Below are 14,830 nucleotides of genomic sequence, written 5' to 3' on the forward strand. Positions count from 1 at the left end.
TACCCATCAAAATCTTATACACCTCTATCAAATCTCCCTTCAATCTTCTACGCTCCAGGGAATAAAGTCCCAACCTATTCAATCTCTCTCTGTAACTCAGCTTCTCAAGTCCCGGCAACATCCTTGTGAACCTTCTCTGCACTCTTTCAACCTTATTTACATCCTTCCTGTAACTAGGTGACCAAAACTGTACACAATACTCCAAATTAGCATACAGTGAAAAGTATTGTTTCTTGTGCGCTATACAGACAGAGCATACCATTCATAGAGAAGGAAACGAGAGAGTGCAGATTGTAGTGTTATAGTCATAGCTAGGTTATAGAGAAAGATCAACTTAATGCAAGGTAGATCCATTCAAAAGTCTGACGGCAGCAGGGAAGAAGCTGTTTTTGAGTCAGTTGGTACGTGACCTCAGACTTTTGTATCTTTTTCCCGACGGAAGAAGGTGGAAGAGAGGTCATTAAGGAGGTTATAGTTGGGCACTTAGAAAAACTCAAGGTAATCAGGAAGAATTAGCATGGTTCTGTGAAAGATAAATCATGTTTAATCAATCGATTGGACTTATTTTGAAGGAGAAATATGCACTGTGGATGAGGGGAACTTGTAGACATGCTGTACTTGTATTTCCAGAAGGCATTTGGTAAGATGCCACATCAGTATTGTAGAAAATAAATGCCCATGTTGCAGGAGGTGATATATTAGTGTGGATAGAAGATTGGCTGGTTGGCAGAAAACACTGAGTATGCATAAATGGGTCATCTTCTGATTGGCAGGATATGACGCAGAGGTCTGTGCTGGAGCCTTAAGGGGAGTGAAAACATAGTAGCTAAATCTGCAAATGATACAGAGATAGATAGGAAAGCACGTTGTGTAGAGGACATGAGCAGATTGCAGATGGATATAGATGGGTTGCGTGATTGGGCAAAAATCTGGTAGATGGAATATAACGTGGGGGGTGATTCTCCTAGCCCACTACACTGCTTGAGTAGCACAGCCAGCTGGGAGACATCAGCGGAGGCCATTTTGCAGACTTCCTGCTGGGCATCAAGGCCTCCAAGTCTCTGGCACTAAGATTTCCAGTGCAATCAGCAGTGCGGAGCTGATTTCAATCTGGAAATTAACATTTGCATTTGATGTGCGGGCCCAGGACTGAAGTCTCCGGGCCAACTAGTGTATCCCCACTCCCTCCCCCGCCGGGGGTGTTTCCTTCCAGCGAGATTTACTTCAGCTCCCCACTAATAAGGAACAGGTGGCCCGACCCCTCTGGAGGGAAGAGAGGCCATGACGGTCCCTGCCCAGCAGGTCTGGGGTAAGGGGGGGGATGCCCCGTTGCAGGCTGGCACTGCCCATCAGGCATTGGGCAGTGACTCGGGGACGGGGCCAGAGAGGGTGGGGACTATTGGAGGACCGGGGGTTACTGGGGGGGGGGGGGGGGTGGGGGGGGGTGGGGGAGGGAGAGAGAATGATGGGGGGGGTGGGTGGAGAATGATGGGGGGGGGGGAGAGAGAATGATGGGGGGGGGGGGGGGAGAGAATGATTGGGGGGGGGGCGACCCACTGCCACTCTGCATTGGAATCACTGGGAGAGGGAGGGAAGAGAGCGATTGTGACTGGCCATCCGGGTGATTGGGGGAGGGGGTACGGTCAGGATTGTTGAGGGGTGGGGGGAGTCGGGGCTGGGTGGGGCGTGGGAACATCGGGGCTGGCCTAGGGAGGTCTGGGAGAACAGAGATTGGGGGGTTTGGAAAGCCAGTAATCTGGAGGCCAGCAATACAGGGCCACTGCACATATGCCAATCTCCGCACTGACAGATCGGTGCATGCGCAGTGGCCCACTCAGTGCTATGTTGCCGCCTTTCGGGTGGGAATAGGCCTTGCCCCTTGATTTCCAGAGTGAATCATGCTAGGGCACACTGTGTTGCACAGTGTTGGAGATTCATTCTGGAAATCACGCTTACAAAAAACAGCGGGATTTACTCCCCTTTTCCTGCACGTTGGGGACTTAGAATTTTTTTTGGGAGAATCCCGACTGTGCAGGATGAATAAAAAAGCAGAGTATTACTTAAATGGAGAACGACTGCAGAATTCTGAGGTGCAAAAGGATTATAGGTGTCCCAGTGCATGAATCACAAAAGGTTAGTATGCAGTACAGCAAGTAATTAAGAAAGCTAACGGAAAGGATGTTAAGCTTCAGTTATGCATTGTGGTGAGACCATATCTCAAATACTGTGTGCAGTTCGGTCGCCTTATTTAAGGAAGGATGTAAATGCATTGGAGGCGGTTCAGAGGAGGTTTACTAGATTGATACCTGGAATGAATGGGTTTTTGAATGAGGAAAGGTTTGGTAAACTGGGTTTGTTTCCTTGTTTAGAAGGATGAAGGGTAATTTCATAGAAATCATAGAAACCTTACTGTGCAGAAGGACATCATTCGGCCCATCGAGTCCGCACCGACAACAGTTCCACCCAGGCCCTATCCCCATCACCCCACATATTTATCCCGCTAATCCCTCTAACCTACACATCCCGGGACACTAAGGCCAATCAACCTAACCCACACGTTTTTGGACCGTGGGAGGAAACCGGAGCACCCGGAGGAAACCCACGCAGACATGGGAAAATGTGCAAACTCCACACAGGCAGTGACCCAGGCCAGGAATCAAACCCAGGTCCCTGGAGCTGTGAGGCAGCAGTGTCAGCTATTGTGCCACCGTGTCGCCCCCGCAGATTGATTGAAGTATACAAAATCCTGAAGGGTATCGACAAGGTAGACGTGGAAAGAATGTTTCCTCTTATGGGTGAGTCCAGAACAAGGGAGCACTGTTTAAAATTGGGGTGTTGCCCTTTAAGGACAGAGATGAGGAAATATTTTTTCTCCCAGAGGATTGTGTGACTTTGGACCTCTGCATCAGAAGGCATGTTCATCACTGAATATTATTAAGATTGTTGTTAGACTGGCAAATTAGAGGTTATCAGGGGTAGATTGGAATGTAGAATTTGAAACACAATTGGATCAGCCATGATCTTATTGAATGGCAGGGCAGGTTCAAGGTGCTGAATGACCGATTCTGGTCCTATTTCGTATGTTCATATAGCACGGAAAAAGCTTCTTGTTCATCAATAATTAGTGATTTAAAATGATAGAGTAGTGCAGGACAGGAGGCCATTCTGCCCATTGAATCTGAGCAGGCTTTTTCAAAATGCAATCCAGTTATTCCCACTCCATACTTGACTTTTCAGTTTCAGGTCCTACTCCAGATGTAAAAATTAGTATAAAAGTCTCCCAGTGCAGTGCAGAGCGAGGGCTGTACTGTCAGAGATTCTGGCCGCAATCTTATCTTTTTGCCCCGCTGGCGAGCCGGTAAGATTGTGAGAGCCAAGCAATCGGGTTCAAGCCCAATTTCTCGCCTTTTGTGATCTTACTGGCACCGTATATACGGTGAGATCAGCCTTGTGCCCAAAATGTGCGCAAGGCTGATCTCGGTATTTAAATTCTATTGAAATTAGAATTTAAATATTACAGGTGAGGCCGGGACGGAATCACCTGGACTCACTTTCTTCTGTGGCCTCGTCGGTTAAGGTTCTCTCCGGTGAGGATCACGTGGCCCCTCTCAACGGGGCCCAGACGTGATGGCCTCACCAGTAAGACCAGAGGCCATTAGGCCCTCCAGGATGTCGGGGACAGAGGGGCGGGCCCCTTGGCAGTGCAAACCCAGCTCCCTGTCACTGCCCACTGGCACGGCTCACTGGGCACTGGGCCACTGCCATTCTGCAACAGCAATCGTGGGGGAGCTCTGTATGCTCTGCAACTGGCGATCAGCCAGTTCACGTGTGGGGGTGGAATCAGCCACGGAACCCCATGGCAGGAGGGTGGGGGGGAGGGCACAATGGTCCAGGCGGGCAGAAAATCAGCCACAAAGGCCAGCGGTAGCTGTGGGAGGCAGTGACTGTCAAGTCAGTTCACAGAATACAGAGATCTGAGCGTGCACCATTGCGCCTTCTGCTGCTATCTGCCGACTTTTGGCAATCTAGGCCCCGCCCCCTCCCCTGCTGCTGGGAAACAAGTTTGGCCTAATTAGAGAGGTAAGATTTGATTTTTTTTTTGACACGACACAGTGATACAATATCACTATGCCATAACATCCCCAAAATATAAGGTTAGATGACATAAGGCATTTTCTTCCAGAGCCATCGACATCTGGACTGAATTATCAGAACATGCAGTATGCATGATTCACTGCAGGCCTTCAGAAGCGGGTTACCTATAATGGAAGGCATCTTAAGTTCTCGAAGTAGGCTAGGGTTAACTAATTGCAATATCAATTACTGCAGTGTCCTGAAGCTTGTCAGATTGTGTTAGAAGTTGGAGAGGAATTTCCCTCTGTTTTTGCTAAATTGGCCTAAATTCCATCTCCCTCTGCACCCCCGCCGAAGGTGATGGGGGAGAACGTTGATAGTGTATGCAGACGTATGCTGCGCCATTAGCAAATCACATGGGTTGGATGGACCAAGTTATTTTTTTCCTGCATTTTTCATGTGTTTGTGCACGGTGGCACAGTGGTTAGCACTGCTGCCTCACAGCGTCGGGGACCCACGTTCGATTCTCGGCTTGGGTCACCGTCTGTGTGGAGTTTGCATGTTTGCAACTCTGCCAAAAAGGGTTACCACCTTGTTACAGTGAATGTGTGTATGGGAGAAAACTCGGCTTAAAAGAAGACAAAATTTAAAGGAAACACAAGCATTTTGTTGCAGACACAATGTGAACAGAACTACAAAATTTACATTGAATTCACAGTTGCAATATTTTAAAAACATTTAAGAACAAAACCTGCATTTTTGCATATTAAATACAGTTTAAGACTTGTGCAGATGATTTTGACGGTGGCATTGTACTTAGGGGTCACACCACACCAAACAGCTATCAGAGGTCAATGGCCTATAATATAACAGCCAGCGGCACAGCTTCCAATTTCCCTGCTGGCTTGCTGTGATCGTCCCCTTACCTTTTTGATAATATAAGTTTGTGCTAGAACCATTACATATCCTGCCTTTTTAACTGCTATATTGTCCCTGCCATTTTATCATGAGCCTATCTTGCCATATTGTAATGGTACAAAAACTGGAACAGATCAGATTAATTAATGAATTTATTTTCAATTCCCACTTGAGCTGAGTGAGTACAGAAGCTGCCTGCTATACTAATAAACCATACAGACCAGAGGATTCCTGGTTGGAGCCCTTTACCTTCCTGAGTTTGCTTATTTCAAACACTACAGTAGATTGTTACCCATTGGGCCATGTCTTAAAATGATGATTCTTCCTGTGTGGTAACAGACAATGAATTTTCTCCAGGTATTGAATCCGAGGAGGAATCACAATCTAAATTCGCCCTCTGTTTACCCAAATTTCACATGGAGCAATTCTTTGCCGTGTGGATAGCAATCGGGAGCAAGAAACGCTGCTGGATTTTATTTGTTGCCTTTTCTCCCCATTGTCCAGGAATATCGAGTCCATTTCTATTGGTTCTTTGCAAAGATCAACTGACCCAACACAAATTTGGAATTAAGACTGTGGTCTGTCTGGTTCAGCGAGATAGTATATTTATCCATGGCTTTCAGACAAGCACCCATTTTCTTTTTAACAAATATTTTACATGAGTCCCGCTGAAGATAACGCTTATCACTATCACTGAACAGCTTTAAATTTTGTATAAAAAGGATTTCCTAAATTACAATCCCCTAGTACACGAAAATTCACTGAGAAGATTAATAAGCGGCATAGCACTTACTGTGAGAAGGAATTCGTTACAGACTGGTAACCTGTAGAACTGTGTAGGACTATGTGTGTTTTTTAATGTCACTGCAATCCAGCTGATGCATTTTTTGTTAGTTATTTGTATTGATTTTCTCCAAGCTTTCGTCTTAAACTGTGGCACAACTGTCGTTTAGATAAATCACTGTTATTGAAGGCTGCCAGCATCTTTTCAAGCGACAGAAGGATAATTCCACGTGGATCAAATAAATACAGATGTGTAGTAATTAGTTGAATTCCCAAGGAACCCATTTACGATGCACTAAAAATGTGAAGGATTATGGAACTGTTGTGAGTCTCCACACTGGTGGCTTTTATCAATTTAAACTGCTAAACTATAGCTCTGGTCACAACCTGGTCTACTATTAATAATGTATTTGTTGTGTACAGCATAATAAATTAGGCCTTGGGAGCAGAAAAGGACACAATCTAACAAGAGTAATGTGACTATTCGCAGAACCACCACTTGTGCCTGGCCACTCATCTGAAATACAGTCCCAAGACAATAAAGCGAATAAAAAATCTTATTGAAGGCAAGGCTGCATACATCGTTGGTGGGCTGCTACACCAGGATGACTTAGCTGTTGCAGATATGCTAAATGTACCAATTCTAGGCCCAGAGCCGAAAGTAGCCCATCTGTACAGCACCAAGTCTGGAGGCAAAAGAATCTTTGCAAGTGCTTGTGTGCCAATGCCACCTGGGGAATATGATATATACAACCTTCAGCAGGTATGTCATAATTATATTCATACAATGTAATAGAGTATGTTCCTTCACATCTTCAATCTGTTTTTTGTTTGCAATTGTTCTTAGTTACAACAAATTGGCATATGTTGTTTATGTGTTGTATGTATTCTTCATATTATATATGTGTGTGTGTATACTAATATCATGTGTTGAGTGATGCATATCCTTCTCTCTTTGCAAGGGAAAATGTTATGGTTAGCCATCACTGATAAGCCAATGAGATCCAGATTTTGGAATATCGCACCTGGTTCTGCCTCAGCAAATACATTATTTTTTCACTTTAGGCTGCATCTCAAATAGCCTTGAATCACATTTGCCATGTGATCTTCATTCTGTTACCAGTGAGTCTGTTTGGTTTACTTCTTCACGTTTCTAGGATAAATCATATATTCTTGTAATCTGCCCATTCTTCAGCCAGATTGGGAATATTATCGGGATGATTTTCCACCTCAGTCAGCAGCTCAACTGAGAACACTATCATACCCAGTAAGGATATCATATTCCAAACTTTCAAGATATGGATTTCAGTCATAGAATCCCGACAGTACAGAAGGAGGCCATTCAGCCCATCGAGCCTGCACCGACAACAATCCCACATCGGCCCTATCCCCATAACCCTGCACATTTGCCCTGCTAATCCCCCTCGCACTAAGCAATTTAGCATGGCCAATCAACGTAACCTACACGTTTTTGGACTGTGGGAGGAAACTGGAGCACCTACAGGAAACCCACGCAGACATGGGGAGAATGTGCAGACTCCACACCGACAATCACCCAAGCAGGGAATCGAACCTGGGTCCCTGGTGCTGTGAGGCAGCAGTATTAATCACTGACACTGTGCTGCCCCTGTCAATGTAGACTTTTTGAAGCTAACTTTAAAAAGTGGACAATGTGCATCAAAGATGGTGGCCAAAGATCAGGTGACCTTGTGTGGTTTCTGCACAGACAGAGGATTAATCCATGCCTGAACATGCTTCCAGAAAGTTCTGAAAATGTAAATTTAATATGGTGGGATGCTTTCCCGTGAATGGGCGTGCTGAGGACGAAAGCACTTGTGCAATTTAAAGCTCCTGTGTAGTTACCAAACCTCAAAATCAATAGATCCCCCCACCCCCCTGATGCAAGCTCAACCCTTAACAAAGAGAGGTGCAGAGAAACAAGTTTTTCACAAGGTGGTGCGAACAGCTATCATCAAACACCTACTGTGTAGCAACAGCTTCTGACTTTGAATCATTTGGGTGGACAATGTGATCTCATGGTCAAAACTGACTTCAGATAATGAATCTTATTCCTCCAAGAACCAGGAAGAGATGGATCAATCTGAAAACCATAAGAGGGACCACTCCTCCAACCAGAACCCTGTCTGTCAACCCAGGCAGTGCGAGGGGGACTAATTTGTTTTCAACTGTAAAGATTTGTCTGTGCAAAAACTCAGCCATAGCCACATCTAGAAATCCAGAGACTTCCATTGTTCGCCAAAGAGTCATGAGAGAGAACCCATCCGTGCTCCTAAAGGACCAATTATCCACCTGATTTGCTTCTTGTTATCCAGTCAATAATCTAGCTGCATACTTAATTTTCTAGAATCCATCGTTTATGTGTGTATCTTTGTGTGAGGTAGGGAATGTTTTTCATTATATTTACATATTGGGGAAACGTTGGATTCTCCCAAATTGGGACTGAGTGCCCACACCAGCCGGAAAGCTGGAGGGTTTCCCTTTGGCTTTAGCAGCATCTATCAGCTGGGATTCACTCACCTGATAGATGCCAATTTATTCATAGCAGGCAATCCACTGTTCCAAGACTAATCCACCATTTTTAAAGGATGACCCGGTTTCTCTGTTGGGTGACGCCCCCAAGCTGGACACGGGCATAGGCTTAACTTCAAAGGGTGGGGAGAATGCCTAGGAAAGTGAGGGGATGGGGCAGAGCAATGTCGGGACGTGGGGAGGGAGAGTGTTGAGGGCGGGCCGATGCTGTTGATGGTGGAATCCTATGGGGAGAGCAGGGTAGCAGAGATAGTCAGAGGGAAAGATTGGGATGGGGTGGCAGATCCATGGTGAGAGTCTGGTAGATGAAGATCTCATCGGGTGGGTCATATAGGGGGACAAGACAGGTGGTTTGGATAATGGGAGGGAGCAGGTTCAGGATTGGCGCGGGGTCAGTAACAGGTGTGTCGGCTCTGGGAGGTGAAAAGGCATGAAGAGATGGATTGTCATAAGGTCCAGAATGATGGGAGGAGGTTCAGGGGAGATGGGAGAGGAATGCTGATAATGGGTAGGTTTTTGGTGATGGGTGGGAAGTTGGTGGGTGACAGTGGAGTGTAGAAGGTGAGGGAGTGAATTTGAAAGCTGCCATGTATTATTTTTCCAATCTAACCTTGACCACAGTCAGTCAGTAAGATCCTTTGAAGTCGGAAAGAGGCCTTTTCAGGTGGCCGGAAGTCAAGATCAGCAAGTGTAGCTAACCAATAGCACTGTGGGGGCACCTACACCAGGGACTATAGTAGTTCAAGAAGGCCACCATCTTAAGGGCAACTAGGAATGGGCAATAAATACTGGCCAAGCCAGCAACGCCCCCATTGTGTTTTAACTCTATTATGAAGCCTGCATTGCTGCAGGGTTGTTCCAGACTCATGGGTCTCATAACATGGAGATTCCAGCAAGGTGTGGAGCTGCTGTTCTTTCTCTGTTATTTGCCATCAGTTGCAGTGAGAGCCAGGGCGGGAGGGCAGTGGAATGCCTCCAAGGAGTATAGTTGGTGGAGGGCAGTCAACTCAAATCCAAACCTCTATCCTCCAGGGTGAATGGTTATGGCTGACAAGGGATCATGCAGTTAGTTTTTCCATACTACCAAGGCAATGGTCTCTTTACAGAGTTTCAAGGTTAGTAGAGACAATCATAAAAGTGTCCACTTGATGCTCTGTGAAATGGCTCTTATTATCCTACTCCAAGAGCAATGTCTTCATATGTATTCACGTATGAATGGAAGGAATACCCATCACTGGTCCACTACAAGATCCTTTACCTTTAGTGTGGATGCCATGTCTAGATAGAGACCAGGCGAAGGGCTTAGCACTGGCCTTCTGGCTTTGAGATGGAGGGAAACCTGTAAAGGACATGCTCACTTAATGTATCACTTCAGTTCATTCACACTTCCTCTGAGGCATTGATGATGCAGGCTGCAGGAAACCCTGCCTTCGTAATGGCTCTCTTCCAGATGAGGTGAAGGTGAGTCCATCACATTGCTAGAATAGTTGGAGAGAGTTTAAACAAATATGGCAGAGGGGTGGGAACCTATGTAAGGATTCAGAGCAGGGGGAATCAAGAACAAGAGAAAAAGACAGCAAGGAGTATAATAAGTGATAGACAGAGAAATCAAGGGCCAAAATCAGGTAAAGACACAGTAAAAAATAGTAGTGTGGATGTTAAGATTTTGTACCTGAATGCTCGGAGCATTCAAAATAAATTGGATGAATTAGTTGCACAGATAGATGTAAAGGGGTATGATACAGGTGGGATTATGAAGACATGGCTCCAACGTGACCAAGGATGGGAACTAAACATTGAGGGCTATTCAGTGTTTAGGAAGGACAGACTGAAAGGAAAAGGTAGTGGAGTTGCATTGTTGATTAAAGAAGATATTGAGGGAAGATGTTAGCACAGATGATGTGAAAACTTTATGGGTCAAGTTAAGAAACATCAGGGAATCCTGTCCCTCCCATTCATGCCCATATAAAATGTCTCAAATCTTGGATGTACCATCAGTGTGAAAATCTAAGGACTTCGCTCTCAAGAGGTTGGGGAAATAGGGTAAATCTGCAATTGAGTCGTTGCCTGGGCCTCCCCTCTCTTTGGTTCCTATTACCTAGGAATGGGCAATAAATATTGGCCAATTACTGACATCTAGGGGTGGCATGGTGGCACAGTGGTTAGCACTGTTCCTCACAGCGCCAGGGACCCGGGTTCAATTCCCAGCTTGGGTCACAGTCTGTGTGGAGTTTGCATGTTCTTCCCGTGTCTGCATGGGTGTCCTCTGGGTGCTCCACTTTCTCCCACAGTCTGAAAGACATGCTGGTTAGGTGCATTGACCCGAACAGGTGCCGCAGTGTGGCGACTCGGGGAATTTCGCAGTAGCTTCATTGCAGTGTTAGTGTAAGCCTTGTGACTAATAAACCTTGCCTAGCTCAACTGTGGTATCAGCTGGAGGCTTGAGAAATTTTCTTGACTTTCAAGTAAAATATATTAACCTTAAAAACCATGATACTACAAAAGGATTACTTAATATACAGTATGATGATCGAACTCTGTGCAGAGTGCCAGTGCAAGTAGGTTTTCTTGAAATAGAAATCACACATTTAGCCTCTTCAATGGCTTGGCATTGTCTGTTGCAGCACTGGACTGTTAATTTCTTGCAGATCTAAACAGGATGCCCTTGTAGCTCATCTAGGTACCTATTCCGTGTGTGAACAGGGATGGCGAGTGTTTTTCCTCCATTGAGATATCTGCGGAATTTTACTGCCTCGCCCGCCCCGATTCCGGGCTGGGCGTGCCAGTAAAATTGCGGCAATCACATCTGATCCTGACCTACCCACATATGCATATTTCAGCAAATGTTGTGTTTGAGAAATGGCTGCCTGGCCATTATTCTCCCTTGTAGACCTTGCAGTGGGGCTATTGCAGTCTTCCTACTACTAACTTCACTTCCCAGGCTAAGAATCAAACTGGGAATAATCATAGTCATAGAGGAATGCCAGTATATATTCCCTGTGTCCAACATGGTTAATGGTAATTTTGTCATATTGCCTATGAGGCAATTTCATTTTCTTATAATCTTCTCTATCACTTTCCCCACCTTCTCTACCACTTTCTGCACCTCTTTAATTTTCCCAAATTCAGTTGGTCTGCACTGGTGATGAGGACAACTGGTGGTAGAGAAATAGGTGAACAGGAATTGAAACAAAAAACAAAATATCTTTGTTTCTCGATCCTTGCTGATGCCACAGATGGGGCGCTACAATTAGCAAGAGAACACCCAAGTCAGAGGAAAGAAGATCAACTGATGCTGCTACTCCAACCGTTAGCCTTATTCCGGTAATTGTGTCTGTACATGTGTGGATGTTGCGTGAAGACCAGACTGGGCTCAGCTATGACGGTTCTCGTGGTTGGATGACCTGCCAGTGCTCCTTGTCAAGATTCACGCACAAATAAAGACCACAGTACAATCAGTTATTGTGGAGCTCCACTCAGGAAGGACTAAATGCATTCAGGGAAAGAGTTGCCAAGGAAATAAGAACAGACAATGCTGGAGATGTCAGTCAGCATTTGGATGAGAAAGAAAGGCTAATATTTTGAATGGGAACTTTGATCAAGAACTGACTGAAGCTCCGTGTATTGCTCGCAATCTCCGTTTTTTAATATATTTTCAGCATTCAAGATTATTTTATAACCTCTTGAGTATGTGGTGTAAATTAGTTCGCAAAGAAAGAAGATCCTTTTTATGATGAGAAATCGCTGCAATAGACTTGCTCGTCCAGTTTCAGCATACTGGCCAATATTTAGACACTCCAATCTACAGTATAAATCTTTATTTTGTTTGTTTAAGCACAATTTGATTGCTGAGATGGTCGATATGTCCCTGAAGCTACAAATTCTTGAACACAGAAAACAAAGATAGACGAGAACACTTCCATATTTAACGTTATTTTTTTAAAATTGTAACTGAATTTCCCTCCAGAGTACAGACATCAAATTGGCCTTGTTACTTTTGTTTAAATGTGGCAAATAGCTTCTCCCAATCTATATAACCAAAAGGATTGACTTGGAAAATTTCAAAATATTCGCACACGTTCTACACCACCCAGATCCATTTGAAAAAGTAACTTGCTTCCGCGATGATTCATGAGCAACTTGGAGGGGGTGGGGTGGTCAGAGGAAGATATCTCTATTATAAAGGTGCTGTCAAACTCCCTGGACATAGATGTTTTAAAAATCTTGCATTTCAATCTACATTCTTACCACACTTTTTCTAACATCCTCTTCAATTCTTTTTATGATTATATAAAGTTGCTCCCAGTGTAAAAATCAGTACAGTCTTGCTGACCAATGGAAACTTCCATTTTGAACATTTATTATTATCTGAATTGCAAATTCCCAGCTTAGGCATGGCAGTTAGAAGTGCCATCCATTCCAGTCAGAATAGGGAAAGAGTTAGAAGTCCGTAGAGGCAGTGTGTGTCTTAATTTTACTTACCCAAAAACAAAACATTGACCACTACTTTCTAAAAAAATTATTTCATGGGACTTGGGCGTCACTAACAAGGCCAGAATTTTTTGCCCTTCCCTAATTACCACAACTCGTGCTTGCTAATGGACAGTTAAGAGTCAATCACATTGCTTTTGGTCTGGAGTCATACGTAGGCCAGACTGAGTAATGTTGAGAGATTGGGCCATAATTTCCAAGCCCCCCCATTTTGGTGGGGTACCCCAAAGATGTGCCGGGGAATCCCTCTTGGAACTTCATAAGTAAGCATTTGCACGACAATTGCCCCGAAGCACAAACTTCTTCTGGACAATTGTCCTGCACTGTGAACCATCCGAAAATGCTATTTAAATCGCAAACTTCGGTTGGTTTCAACAGGACTACACTAGTAGTTACTCAGAAAAAGTTTGAATTAAAATCTCTTCTCGCTTCTGGGTAACTATTGTAAAGACCCAGACCGATTCCACCACTCCCATGACTAACCACCTCTCTCCCTTCCCCACTTACCTTTGGAACTTGCATTCTCCCTAGCCTGTCAATTTCAATCTAATGTCCTTTAGGGAAGGAAATCTGCCATCCTTACCCAATCTGGTCTACACCTGACTCCAAATGCATAGCAATGTGGTTGACTCTTAAATGCCCTCTCAAGGGCAATTAGAGATGAGTAATAAATGCTGGCCCAGCCAGCAATGCGCACAATCCATGAAATGTATTTTTAAAATCAGACCTTTTACATTTACCTGGTTGATGGCAGCTAGTTCTGTAAAAAAAGAAGTGGCCTTCTTCAATCTGACACTGCTGGACTGCAGGGCTGGGCTTCAGAGACATTTGCACTGCCTGCATCTTGCTCGGTCTGAGTCAGAATGTCGGGCAAGACAGACGAAAAAGATTTGGCGCAGGTAAGTGACAATCTGGTGTTGCCATCACTACCTTCCCTGAAGGACTTTAGTCAACCAGATGGGTTTTTATGACAATTAATGGCAGCTTACTTGTTACTAAGACTGGCTTTCAGTTCAACATTTACTAATTAATTGAACTTAAAGTCATCATTGTGGGATTTACACCTATATCTGCATTACAAGCCCATTACCGTTAGATCTCCCCTAAACTATTAAACTTATTGCTCATGAGTTATCTAGTCTACCCCTGTGAAGATGTCAGTCACACTTGTCTAGTAACTACACAGTGCATGGTAAGGTTCTTTTTTTTGTTTCTGTCCCATAAAATATGGGCGATTCAATGTTTGCCGTAAATATAATTGGTCAGCATTCCACTCATTAAAAGTGTTTAGAATCTGCTTTTGAATAATTTTGTGTATTTTATGATAAACCCTCTTTGTGCAGATGCATGAAGTTCTTGTTCAGCTTATCCTTGAAAACGTGGAGATTAAGCGCTGGCTCTTCAAAGTGGATGCTGAATTTGGTGGGAGAGGTACTGCGTATTTTGATGTCTCGCATCTGAAGTGTTATAAGCAGATTCTAAAGGAGTGTAGGGAAGTTGGTCCTGCAGAATGGCTGATGAAGAAATGGATTCGGGTATGTACACCTGCGATTTCAATGTTTCGTTTTGAGGAAGAACAAGGAAATTATAACCAAATTGCAGAAAATTGAATATTTAGGTACTATTTACAGCCAGTGGCCCTTATCCATTTACTTTGCAAATGTTACTGCAATAAATGCATGTGCCCATATATTACTGACTATAATTAAGCACCTCAAGCCGAAGTTCAAAGGGGAGCTATGCTATTTTAATAAGACATCACTCTTGATTTTTACTGTAGCACTTGGAACAATTGCATCAGAAATTAGTAGCCTGCCTGGAATATTTTGCTTTATCAGAATGTTGTAATGGAGTCAAAGAACATAGAGGTTTAGAGCATTGAAGGGGGACTTTTGGTCCATTGACTCTGCTAAAGCAATCCAAAATCATTTTCCTGCCCATTCCTCATTGTCCTGTATCTTCCTTGTTTCCAATATTTATCTACTTTTCCCTGAAAAGATACCATGCTCTCTCC

The 14,830-nt window shown here is 44.2% G+C and overlaps 1 protein-coding gene across 1 annotated transcript in view; it reads left to right on the top strand.

Annotated features, from left to right (window-relative positions):
* Nucleotides 1-14,830, top strand: part of iqch (IQ motif containing H) — a 158,922-nt gene that overhangs the window by 70,541 nt on the left and 73,551 nt on the right. The window contains exons 14-15 of the mRNA XM_078241235.1: nt 6,266-6,538; nt 14,160-14,351. Of these exons, the coding sequence (XP_078097361.1) occupies nt 6,266-6,538; nt 14,160-14,351 (465 nt within the window). The remainder of the gene's footprint in view (nt 1-6,265; nt 6,539-14,159; nt 14,352-14,830) is intronic.

This window comes from Mustelus asterias, chromosome 24 (genome assembly GCF_964213995.1).
Source record: "Mustelus asterias chromosome 24, sMusAst1.hap1.1, whole genome shotgun sequence".
NCBI classification, from domain to species: Eukaryota; Metazoa; Chordata; class Chondrichthyes; order Carcharhiniformes; family Triakidae; genus Mustelus; species Mustelus asterias.